Source organism: Sorex fumeus, unplaced genomic scaffold (genome assembly GCF_029834395.1).
Source record: "Sorex fumeus unplaced genomic scaffold, SorFum_2.1 ptg000041l, whole genome shotgun sequence".
In the NCBI taxonomy this organism is placed as follows: domain Eukaryota; kingdom Metazoa; phylum Chordata; class Mammalia; order Eulipotyphla; family Soricidae; genus Sorex; species Sorex fumeus.
Genome location: NW_026606098.1, coordinates 9,688,286 through 9,700,170, shown reverse-complemented (window position 1 = coordinate 9,700,170; position 11,885 = coordinate 9,688,286). Strand labels below are relative to the sequence as shown.

Sequence of the window (11,885 nt, the reverse complement as noted above, 5' to 3'; positions counted from 1 at the left end):
AGAGAGAGAGACCCCAGGAATGGCCCCCAACTTTGGCTTTCAGATCCCCTTCGAGCCCTCGCAAGCCAGTCTCACCTTGGGGCCGCTAGATGCCGTGGGGTGTCGGAAGGATGGATGGCAGCTGCGCTGCAGCGGTGGTGGAGGGCACGGAGGAGGGCACGGCCTTCTGCTCCGGGGGCAGGGGCTCGAAGAAGTAATACTGCCACAAAACCCCCCCGCCCCGGTCAGCGTGGGGGGCGCGGAGGGAGGGGCCCCTCCCAGCCAGAGAGGGGTCAGCGGGAGCCCGGCCCTACCTTGCAGCCCACGGCCAGCAGCGTATGCAGGAGTATGACCGAGGCCAGGAGCATTGCTGCTGCCAGGCGCGTATCCTGGCGCACCACGGGCCAGAGCGTGAACACCAGGCCCGCCGTGGACAGCGCCAGCGCCAGCGCTCCAAAGACCCACTGCAGCCACGGCACCGGGATGAGCCACAGCACCTGCAGGGGGCGGGCAGGGGTCAGTAGTGGGCACTGCCCTGGCTCCTTCCCATGCCCCCTCCATCCGCTAAGCACACGGGCACAAGGCTGAGAGCCAGTCGCTGGCCCTACCCCATACGGTCTACTAGCTGATCCCTCTCGGTGTGAGCCCTCCCTAGTTTGGGCCTGGGTCCAACCCCGGTCGCTGGACACACTCCTGACCGGCTCACTGCTGAGGGAACAGCAGGCCCCCTTTCTCACCAGGGGAGGTGCTGGGCTCTGGCTCCGCCCACCCGTAATAAGCAGAGCCTGCAGCAGGCCCCGCCCCTTCGTTCTTGGCTGAGTAGCAGGCCCCGCCCCGTTCCCATCCCTGCCCACGCCGCCGAGAGGGAGTAGCAGGCCCTTCCAATCACCGCTGGGGGAGGATAGACTCCCCTCCACCGCTGAGGGGGGCTAATTGGCCTTGTCCCCCCCACCTGTCCCCTCACCACGGTGGGCACGAAGGCCGAGAGTGAGTAGCTGTAGAGGCAGACGGTCTCCAGGAAGGTGTAGCCCCCCATGCGCTCTTGCACGCCCTGGCGCCAGCGCAGGACGCCCCAAAGCGCCAGCGGCACCAGCCACGCGTAGCAGTAGATGGTCACGCCGGCCACGGTCACTGCGGGGTGGGAGGGGGGAGCCGGTGTCACCTCTGGGCTGCGCCTCCAGAACCCACCCCCCTCCCTCCCCACCGTGCTGACCTTTGTGGAACTGGGGGCTGTAGTGGATGCTGGGATCCCTGCGCTGGGCCAGCACCAGGGTCAGGTTCCCGCTGGCCGCCAGGACAAAGGCCAGGGTGGCACAAATCCAGAAGGGGCCTGGGGGCAGGGGGCATTCAGATGCCAGAACTTCTGGCGGCGGGCCCTCCTCACTAGCGCTTTTCCCTCCTGGAAGCAGCTGCAGCCTGAGCACCCAAATCAGTAGCTCCCACCTACAGCCAGAACCCTCGAACCCGCCACCTCCCATCTCCAGGCCTTGCCGGAGCACATGGAGCCATGGTATCCCTTGCCCCAGCACCAGCGGCTTCTCCAAAACAGCCTTCTGGAGGTTCCTCCCTTGTTGTGCTCCACCTCATGGATTTTTATTATGGTGATTCCTTTTTTGGGGGGGGGGGGCTCACCACCCACCAGTGTACTCCAAGCGATGCTCAGGGGACCATATGGAATGCCAGGAACTGGCCCCGGGTGGGCCTCGGGCAAGGCACGCTCTCCCCTCTCCTGTCTCTCTGGCTGCCCCCCGCGTCCCGTGTTTGGACCCCCCCCCCCCCGCCCTCACCATACAGGTCGGGCCGATTCCGCAGCCGGTGACGCACGAAGTTCTGGCCAGGCCAGGGCAGCAGGGAGCCTTTGATGCGGTCCAGAACCTGGGGGACCCCAGCACATAAGGGAGGATGCTTTCTGCCCCGCCATCACCCGAAAGCCACCCTTCCCTCTCAGGGTTTGAGTTTTGTTTTGGGGGCCACACCCGGCGGTGCTCTGGGCCCGCTCCTGGCGGGACTGGGGGCGGGGAACGCAGCGTCAGGTCCCCCTCCCCGGCATTCTTCCACGGGCACAGCCTGCACCTCCCCCTGTGGCCGGCAGGGGGCGCACCGCCCCCCGCCTTTCCGGCTGCCAGCTCAGTCCTCCGGCAGCCCCCTCCTCCCAGGAATCTCAGGTGAGGGAGCTGCCGCAGGCCTGACCCCTCCCCCCCAACACACACAAGCCGGGGACTGGCTGCTTCTGCGACTGCGCGGCCCCTCTCCCGCCCCTGCTGTTGCTGTCCCCCAGCAGGGATCCTGCCTCTTTTTGCTCTTGCCCAGCTCCTGCTCCTGGGCAGGAGGCAAATCACGCAGCTCCCCAGGTGGTCTGGCTCGAACCCCTCACATCCGGGGACAGCCCGAGCCCCCTGCCCTGCCGCCTCGCCTGGCCCAGGGCTATCTCCCAATACAGGAGGCGGGGGGCGGTACACGGGAAGGACTCGATGTTCAGGGGCTGAAACCCCAAAGCCCGCCCAGCTCCCGGGCCCTCACCTGCGAGGTGTCCACGTCGAAGAAGCTCTGATAGAAGTCAAAGGTCCAGAAGCCCGCCTCAGGCTTCTCCTCCTGCAGGAGCTGGTGGGGTGTGGGTTGGGGGGGGGGGGTGTCAGTATCTGGCCCCCCCAAGTCAAGGAGGTGGGGTGTGGGGACGTTGGGGACTCACCGCCACCTTGTCGCCTTCCTCGTCCTCAACTCCATAGCCGCCACCTCCCGAGTCCACGGTCACAGTCACGTGCCCCTGGGGGGCCACGAGGACGCTGGGGCCATTGACCACCTCATCTGTGGGCTCAGCCAGCAGAATCGTGGCTTCCTCGAACTCTACCAGGAAGGAATTGGGGGGTGGGGGTGGGGAAGGCGCCGAGGGCAGCAGGAGCCACAGGTGCGCTCCCCCTCAACTCCCCACCCCTCAGGGTGCGTTCCCCCAAACTCGGAAAAAAAACAGGAAAAAACGGGGCGCAGGCATATTAGGGGTTTGTCCACGACAAGTCAACACTACCGGGGGGGGGGCCCTGGGTTGCCCCCCAAATGGACCCAATTTCTATAATTGGGGGAGGTGAAAAGGGGACCTGCGCGTTCCCAATATTGGGGTACTATTTAGAGTGGGGTCGGGGTCCGCGGGGCGCCTGCGGGTCGAGGGGAGGACGGAGGGGGTGTGACGCAGGATGGGTTCCAGCGCCCCAGCAGGGTTCGAGAAAACAGGGCTGGAGGGAGTCAAGTGCGGCCCAGCTGAGAGGTCCCGGACAGGGGCACGGCCCCCTCCCCCACGCACTCACCGCGGAAGACCAGCTGGTCCGCCGCTGCCATGGTCGCGCAGAGACGTCACCGCATCCCACCCTGATGACAGAAGTCGCTCAAGCCCCGCGCCCACCCTCCTCGCCACCCTTCGCCTCCCGGGAGTCCCGGCCGCATCCCCGGCCCCACCCTACGGCTCAAGGCACCCACCGGGACGTGAACCCGCCGCCCCGGTCCCGAGGGCTGCACCCCGCCCCCCTTTCACCTGCGGCTCCCCCTGCTGCTGTCGCTAAGGCACTCGGCGCCTGCGCGGCCCTCGACCCCGCCCCCGGCTCCCCGGACACCAACTTCCGGGGCGGTGCTGTTCCCATTCCCTTCCGACGGGAAACCTCTTCCGGGACGGCGGCGCCGGCGCCCGGGGAGCCCGTCCCCCTCACCGGGCCTTTTCCATGGCGTTCCTGGCGTTTCTCTCCGGAGCACGGACGCCCAGCCGGAAGAGGATGGCGACGGGCGCTCTGAAGAGGTTCTGGTCCCGAGGCCCCGGCGAGGCGGGGGACGCGGCGCCGGCGAGGAAGCCGGGCGCGTGGGCGCGTCTGGGTGAGTGGCGGCGGCGGTGGCGGCGGGGTGGCCGGCGGAGGGCCGGGCCGGCGCTCACCGCCCCTCTCGCCCGCAGGCATCTGGACTCGGGCGCTCCTGCGGGACTACGCCGAGGCGTGCAGCGACACGGTGGCGGCGGCGCGGGCCCGGCCCGGGCGGGCGACCGTGTACGTGGGGCTGCTGGGCGGCGTGGCGGCGTGCTTCGCGCTGGCGCCGGGCGAGGCGGCCTTCGAGGAGGCGCTGCTCGACGCGTCGGGGTCGCTGCTGCTGCTGTCGCCGGCCACGCGCAACCGGGACTCGGAGACGTTCGTGCACCGGCTGCTGTGGCTGCGGGGCCGTGGGCGCCTGCGGTACGTCAACCTGGGCGTGTGCTCGCTGGTGTACGAGGCGCCGTGCGACGCCCAGGCCAGCCTCTACCAGGCCCGCTGCCGCTACCTGCAGCCCCGCTGGAGCGATTTCCCCGAGCGGGTGCTGGACGTGGGTTTCGCGGGCCGCTGGTGGGTGCTGGACGCCCGCATGCGCGACTGCGACATCAACGACAGCGAGTTCCTGCACCTGCCCGCGCACTTGCGCGTCATCGGGCCGCACCATCTGCACTCCGAGACGAACGAGCGGCTCTTCGACGAGAAGTACAAGCCTGTGGTGCTCTCCGACGACCAGGTGGACCAGGCGCTGTGGGAGGAGCAGGTGCTGCAGAAAGAGAGGAGAGACAGGCTGGTCCTGAGCCAGGCTGAGTTGCTGGTGCAGGAGGAGAGCGAGAGATGAAGGCGGGGACACCCGGGGGGCTCAGCCCGCGGATCACTGGGCATTTAGCGGGTCCTGTGCGTCTTGAGCTCCCCGAGAAGGACATTGGGAGCACGCCCCGGATTCCCACCCGGTAGTCTTGCTCCCGCGCTGCTGGTTACTGAGGCGAGTGAGAATCTTCTGGATCTGGGAACGAGCTGGGATGTCTCGGCTTTTCCTCCTCCTAATACCTGCGAGACCACCTTCGCCATGGAGCGCTGAAGTGGTTCTCTTTCCCTTTCCCTGTGAGTGTTGAGTGTTGGTTTTCATTTTGGGTTCTTGGTTGAAGAAGTAGTTACAGGCCCGGGGAAAACAAGGGTGTGGAGATTCAGCGTGACCCCCAAGAGTGATAGTTCCATTTCAGCCAGCTATCCAGGGAGAGGTTCGTTTGGATTGTATGGGGGAAAGGGGCGGAATGCCCATCACTGACGGCTGTACAATGGATGGTGGTGAGCTAAGGGATTTTCAGTCCTGGAACTGGTAGTGGCCACCACGATTTGGATTATGCTGTTCAGTTACCCTGAACACACAGTCCAGCGGTCAGGTTTTGTGGGCATGGATGGTACTTGGGCTGTGGCAATCACTCTTGAAAAAGGGATGCAGCCTGGAGCCACGTAATAAAAGTGGCCCATGATGAACTTCAGTGTCTTTGTCATGATGTGTTTTCCGGGTGTGTCAGACATGTGGTCTTCTTGGTACCCTAACTTTGGGGGTCGGGGTGTTTTATAAGTCAGTGTCTCCATTTTACAAAACAACATGAGCCTGAGAGGAAAGTACAGGGGTTAAGGCTCTTGCTTCTATCCACACACACACACACACACCCAGCACCGTATACTGCTCCCCTGCCCCCCCCCAGAATAGCCACACCTGAGCGCTGCTGGGTGTGCCCCCACCAAAAGAAATAAAGACCTACAAAACAGTTTGTCCTCCATAAGCCCTTTTGTCTTTCAGTTCACCTTTGCCAGGGAGTTGGCGCTGGAAAACGACTTTCAAGCTGTTGTGTTCAGAGCGGCCAAGAGGGGGCGGCAGAGTCCTCCGTGTGGCAGACTTGCCCTTGCTCTGAGCTGCAGGGGCCGTCCGCCTCTGGAACTCAAGGCTTCAGCTCTCCTGACCCTGGCAGAGCAGGGCTGAAGTGGGGCTGCCCCATCTGTCACCTGCACCCATTTCCCCTCCAGCCTCAATACTGCAGGCGCTAGAATGTTCAGGTTCTGGTGCCAAAGCAGTAGTCCAGTGGTTAGGATACTTCGCATGCTGCTGATCCGGGTACAGTATCCGGCATCTCATATGGTAGCCCGAACCCTCCCGGGACTAAGTGCTGAGCCAAGAGAAAGCCCTGAGCACCGCAAGGTGTGACCACAAAACAAAACAAAGGAATGAGGTTCCTGTTTTCTTGGGAGTTGCATTGAGTAGCAAACATGTAGGGTACCGTGTGGGGGATCTCTGAGCCCCCTTTCACACCAGCCCCAGTAAAGGCAGAGTCCGGTCCGTACAACAGCTTACCCTGACCTGCTCTGCCCATATGCCTGAGCTCTCCAGGGGAATGTGATAAACGGTTACAGACATATATTTAAAAAAAAAATTGGGGAGAATAGTACTGTGGATAAGGTGCTTACCTTGCACACCACTGACCTGGATTCAATCCCTGGTACCCCATAAAGTTTCCCAAGCACCACCAGGAGAAATCTCTGAGCACAGTCAGGAGTAAACCCTCAGCAACACTGGTTGTGGCCCAAAAACCAGGAAAAAAAAATGCTTATTGGGATGTGGGGAGACCTTGTGTGATGCCGGGGTCAGCTACATTTAAGGGAAGCTGCCTTACCCTCCGTACTATCTGTATCTCTCGCGCCCCAGCATGTTAGACAGTAAAACGGGTAAGGTGTTCCCCATAGGGTGTCCTAGCACTAAGAGTGAACCCTGAGCACAGCCAGGAGTGGGCTCCCCAAAGAAAAAGAGTAAGACACCTCATTTCTCTGCTCTTCAAAACATGAGAGCTGGAGGGACAGTCGGCTCAGGTGTTTGCCCTGCACACTGCAGTCTCAGGCACCACCTGGGACCCTGAGGGTCGCTGGGAGGCACCCCTGAGCACAGAACCAGGGTTAGCCATGGACATTGCCGGTGTGGTCCAGAAGCTTCTCCAGGGGCCAGAAGGCTCACTGGGCTGACAACCTGCTTTGTGTGCGGGAGCCCCAGGTCTAATCAGGGCCCTACAGGAGGCTGAGCACCGCCAGGTGTGGCCCAAAACAAACAACAGAAACACTGCAAACGGGATCTACGGAGATGGAAATTGTTGAAAAGGGAGAAAGGGAAGTAAACCCCAATCCACCTCTTCCCCCTCCCCACAGATGGCGTGATAGTGACAGGGGCTGTTACCATGGAGATGCCTAAGCCTGGTGCTTTGTAGGTGGTTCCAGGATGGAAGCAGGTGATATTGACAGGGTAAAAGGCTGCCATGGAGACAAGTGAGGGGCTGCTTTTATTAGCTGTGATCACATGAGCTATTCCCCCGGCAAAGGGTGTGAAAAAATTAACATGCCCATGCTGGCACCTCTCAGGTTGCAAACAGCTCAGCTCGTGTATGTTTCTCCCGTGTTTGTTTCCGCTCACAGACCTGTGCCTGTCCTGGAACCTCCTTGAAAGTATAAGATGCAAAATGACCAGAAAAAGGGATCCCAAAACTCTGGCCATTCCAACCCTTCTGGAAGGAGTGTTGCAGATCATTTAGCGGGAGGAGGCAGAAACATTGGGGCCGCAGTTTAAAAGCCGATTTGCTGAAGGGATGGTCCAGTGGGGAAGGTGCTTGCCCTGCATGCCGCTGACCCAGGTTCGATCCTTGGCATCCCATATGGTCCCCCAAACCCTGCCAGGATTGATCCCTGAGCAGAGCCTAAAGTAAGCCCAGAGCAAAGAAGGGTGTGGTTCAAAAACAATTTGCAGAGTTTATTGCCAGAGAGAGAGAGTGTGCAGGGATAAGGTGGTGTCTTGCATTCAGTGACCCTGGTTCAGGCTCCGCACCTCATGTGGTCCCCAGAGCACTGCCAAGCTCATTCCCAGCACCTACCACCCATCCCAAATGTCTAGCCTTGCATGCAGTTAACCCAGGTTTGATCTCTGGTAGCAACACCAGAAGTAGCCACTAAGCACCGCCAGGTGTGGATCAAACCCTGCCCCCTCCCCCAATATGAGTATGGGGGTGGGGTTGGGCACCCCCTTCGGTGCTCAGTGGACCACCGGTGGGATCGGACAGGGAAAGGGCACTCAGCCAGGGCCACCTCCTGAACTGTTTGGTGCTCACCTGGGAATTCATGTAGCCCTCAGTAACGGGCGTTCTTAGGGAAACGTGCTGGGGTATGCAACCAGGAAACACTCATAGTGGGGAGACCGGGTAAGGGGGCCTCAGCACCACCCTTCCGGCCCAAGAATATCTGAGACTCCCTGATTTGGTTTTTGGGGTGCCGGAGTTTGGACCACACGTTGGAGTTGGGGCTATTCCCAGCCCTGCGCGTGTAGGAATCGGTCGCGGCGGTGGCCGGGACTTTACCGTGCCAGAGATCCAACCAATGACAGGCGAGACAGGCGCCCCAAGCCGGGTCTCATCTCTGATTTCAAAAGCAAGAAATGCTGGTTTCCATGTACGCCGGAAAAATGATCCCTGGCCTCCCCCACATGGGCCTGCTATATGAAGGGGAGAGATCAATGTCCAGAGCAGAGAATTGAGGCGTGGCGCGCCCACAGCTTTGCACAGGGTGCGGCAGACAAAGGTAGCAAGCAAAGGGGCAGAAAAAGGTTCCGCCAGACGGAGGAGCGCGGAGCGCATGCGCGCCGCGCATGCGCGCCGCGACCTCCGCGCCCAGGACCCACCCCACCGGTTATGCGCATGCGCAATGTATCTCCGCGTGGCGGTAATTGGGGGGGGGTCCCTGCACCCCGTTGAATTTGGCACACACACCTCTCCTCCAACGTCATCTCCAGCGTTTCTGGGGCGCTGCGACGAACCAGCAAATGGATCCCTCGTTATCCGGCTATTGGGCGGGGGGAGGTTTTTGGCCGCTTTGGAGGGTTTTTTTGAATGGGGGTAAGAGATGCTTAAATGAGACACCCTGTCCTTGAACTGGCTGGTTCTGGCGCATTAACCACAATCACATGTGAAACCCGCCCCACTGTTTTTGTCTTTCGCTTTTTGGGTCACACCCAGCGATGCTCAGGGGTTCCTCCTGGCTCTGCATTCAGGAATTACTCCTGGCGGTGCTCGGGGGACCCTATTGGAGGCCGGGGATGGAACCTGGGTGGGCCGCCTGCAAGGAAAATGCCCTACCCGCTGTACTATCACTCCGGCCCCCAACCCAGTTAATTTTGCAAAACTTATATTCTTCATTTCCCCCACCCCCGTTTACGTTTACTGCTTACTCTATATGGGCTGGAGCGATAGCACAGTGGTAGGGCGTTCGCCTTACAAGCAGCTAACATCGCCTACCCGAGTTCGATTCCTCCGCCCCTCTCAGAGAGCCCGGCAAGCTACTGAGAGTATCTCGCCCGCACGGCAGAGCCTGGCAAGCTCCCCGTGATGTATTCGATATGCCAAACACATTAACAACAAAGTCTCCAATGGAGACGTTACTGGGCCCGCTGGAGCAAATCGACGATCAGCGATCAATGGGAGGGCTTACTCTATATCCCACACTCAGCCGCTGGGCCCCACTTTTGCTTCTCTCTGAGCCCAACCCCCTCCAATGCCTGCAAAGCTAACTGCAGGCATTTGTCTGTGCTTTTTATTTTGGCGGGGGATGGGAGGCCATGCTCAGCAGTGCTCAGGACCTCTTCTTGACAAGGTGCTGGGGAGATCACATACCAGAAATCAAGGGTCAGGAAAGGGGCCAAGAGCTTTAACCCCGAACTAGCTCATCTGTCGCCCTCTCTCCCTTTTTTCCTGTGGCAGAGAACCAAGGCTGGTCTCTAGCATTGGAGTTCTAAGCCTGCGAATCATCTGTGTGCCTGTGGCGTTCCCTTTCCTCTGCTTCTGGGCATTGGAGCTCTTCTTGGGTCTATTAGGAACCATGCTGTTCTGGGGCTGGAGCAACAGTCCAGCAAAGAGGATGTTTGCTTTGCAACGTGGCTAACCCGGGTTCAATCCCCAGCATCTCATTTGGTCCCCAGAGCACCCCCAGGATTAATTCCGTTGAGCATCGCGGGGTGTGACCCAAAAAAGAGAAAAAAATAACATGCTGTTCTGAACGTGTCTGTGTACGTCTGAGTCCCTGCTTCGGGTCTGCTGTCGTCGTATACCCCCAAATAGAAATGCTGCCTTATGGTCATGCTAGTTATATTATCTCCTGGGGTGATCTCCCCACCCTCCGATTAGCCCTGTGTTGCCAAGGCTACACGCGTCCTCCAGTGGTGCCTGAGCCCTCCAGATTCACACCCAGTGGTGCTGGGATGCAGCCTTTTGGCACTGGCCGGTTGCAGGCCAAGGCTAGGTTCCAGCCCACTGAGCTATCTCTCCAGACCCCTTCTTTTGTTATCCTGGGGGGCGTGAGTCACTCCCAGGTTTCTAGAGGCTGCTCCTTCATTCTCGAAGCATGTCTCCGGTTGATAACGTCCAACAGCAACAAGCAGGGGCTAGTTCCAGGAGCCAACTGGCCTGACCCACGCCCAACCAACCCAGTGGATCTTCTGTCTTGCATGTTCCCCCATGCACTGCCAGGGGTTACTACCCCGGGGTGTTGCCCTGAGCCCCCAAAGGGAAGCAGTGAGCAGCCCCCAGAGCAGGCAGCGCCAGCAGCAGCCTCGAGGTGCGGGATCTTCTCCCAAGGTCACCCGCTGAGGCACGGAGCTGTCTGTGCAGGTGCACGGCTGTCTGGCGGGCAGCGGCTGGTTTCTCCGGTTTCGGCTTGGAAGACCTGTTGAGCGGCAAAGCTCTGTGAGCCACGCCCAGACTTTCTTGGCACGATGGATGAGGTCAGTGGGAGAAATGGGAGGGGAATGTGGCAGGGGAGGCAAGATCTGGCCCCAGAAAGGGGCTAGAGGAAACCAGTTTCAGCATTTGCCCATCTGGCAAATGAGGCCCCATTTCTGCTAGGCATCGCTGGTGGAGAGAAGGATGCACCCAAACTATTGTACTCATGGATTTTCTCTCTTTTGTCTCGCAAAGCAAGATAGTTATTATTGGAAACAAAAACTTCTTTGCAAAGATGCAGGGAAAGCAATCCATTCTTGGGGTCAGAGTGATAGGACAGAGGGGAGGGCTTTGCTTTGCAGGTAGCCACCCGGGGTTCGATCCTCGGCATCCTATAGGGGTCCCCCGAGCACCACCAGAACTAATTTCTGAGTGCAAAGTAGGAGTGACCCCTGAGCATTGCTGGGTGTTGCAATGCTGAAAGGAAGGAACACATTCTGTTTGGGGAACACCCACAGTAGAGCTCAGGGTTTACTCCTGCTTCTGCCTACACTCAGGGATCACTCTTGGGGACCCTACGGGGTGCTGAGGTCAGCCACATGGAAACCATATGGGATCTTGTGCCTGGGGGCCTTGGGGTGAGGGGACAGGATCCAAACACATTTCCAGTTCCACGGGGTGTGTGAGTGTGTGTGTGTGTGTGTGCGTGTGTGTGTGCGCACGCATGCATGTGTATGCTTTATGGGGAAGTTGGGAAGGTTCTGGCACTGGGTATTAGAATGCTGAGCATTTTTCCATCTGAGCTATAGAAGTCCAGAGTCAGGCTAGGGATGGAGGGAGGGGGGTGGAGACAGGGCAGGGAAGGTGCAGCTGTCATGAGGTTGACGTTGTTCCCTGGCACCATGCAGGGTCCCTGGTCCCTCCAGCACCAATACTACTTGGTGAGGCTCCAAAACAAGTTCAGCTGAAACCTTTGCCATCTCAATGCCTGGGCACTGGGTTTGCACTGAGAGTTCCATTCTCGGGGCACACCCAGCTGTGTTGGAGAAGCATGTGTTACCAGGAATGAACCCAGCTTGATGTGAGCCCCTTGGTGTGCCCTGGAGCCAGGTTTTGGCTTGTTTTATTTTTGGGGGGGGGCCCACACCTGCTGGCACTCAGGGCCACTCCGGGTGGGGCTCTGGGGACCATATGAGGTGCTGGGGATTGAACCCAGGTAGGCCACCTGCAAAGCAAGTGCCCTCCCTGCTGTACCATCTCTTCAGTCAGGTTTTATGTCCAGCTCTGGCTCTGCTGGGTGCTGCCACCTACTCCCTGCTCTGAGCCACGAGCCGTGGGTGGCCGAGCCCCACAGCTCTGAACTCAGGCAGACGGTCAC

The 11,885-nt window shown here is 60.1% G+C and overlaps 2 protein-coding genes across 2 annotated transcripts; one reads left to right on the top strand and one right to left on the bottom strand.

The window, feature by feature from the left end:
* Nucleotides 1-75: 75 nt before the first annotated feature.
* On the bottom strand, nucleotides 76-3,539 carry YIPF2 (Yip1 domain family member 2). Its single transcript, XM_056119904.1, has 9 exons — nucleotides 3,448-3,539; nucleotides 3,279-3,339; nucleotides 2,669-2,823; nucleotides 2,500-2,580; nucleotides 1,767-1,854; nucleotides 1,193-1,309; nucleotides 944-1,110; nucleotides 294-476; nucleotides 76-199 (listed from the first exon to the last, which is right to left on the bottom strand). The coding sequence occupies exons 2-9, from the start codon at nucleotides 3,307-3,309 to the stop codon at nucleotides 86-88; spliced, it is 936 nt and encodes a 311-aa protein (XP_055975879.1). The 5' UTR covers nucleotides 3,310-3,339; nucleotides 3,448-3,539; the 3' UTR covers nucleotides 76-85.
* A 145-nt stretch (nucleotides 3,540-3,684) lies between these two features.
* On the top strand, nucleotides 3,685-5,365 carry TIMM29 (translocase of inner mitochondrial membrane 29). The gene is made up of 2 exons (XM_056119908.1): nucleotides 3,685-3,834; nucleotides 3,911-5,365. The coding sequence occupies exons 1-2, from the start codon at nucleotides 3,687-3,689 to the stop codon at nucleotides 4,597-4,599; spliced, it is 837 nt and encodes a 278-aa protein (XP_055975883.1). The 5' UTR covers nucleotides 3,685-3,686; the 3' UTR covers nucleotides 4,600-5,365.
* Nucleotides 5,366-11,885: the final 6,520 nt, after the last annotated feature.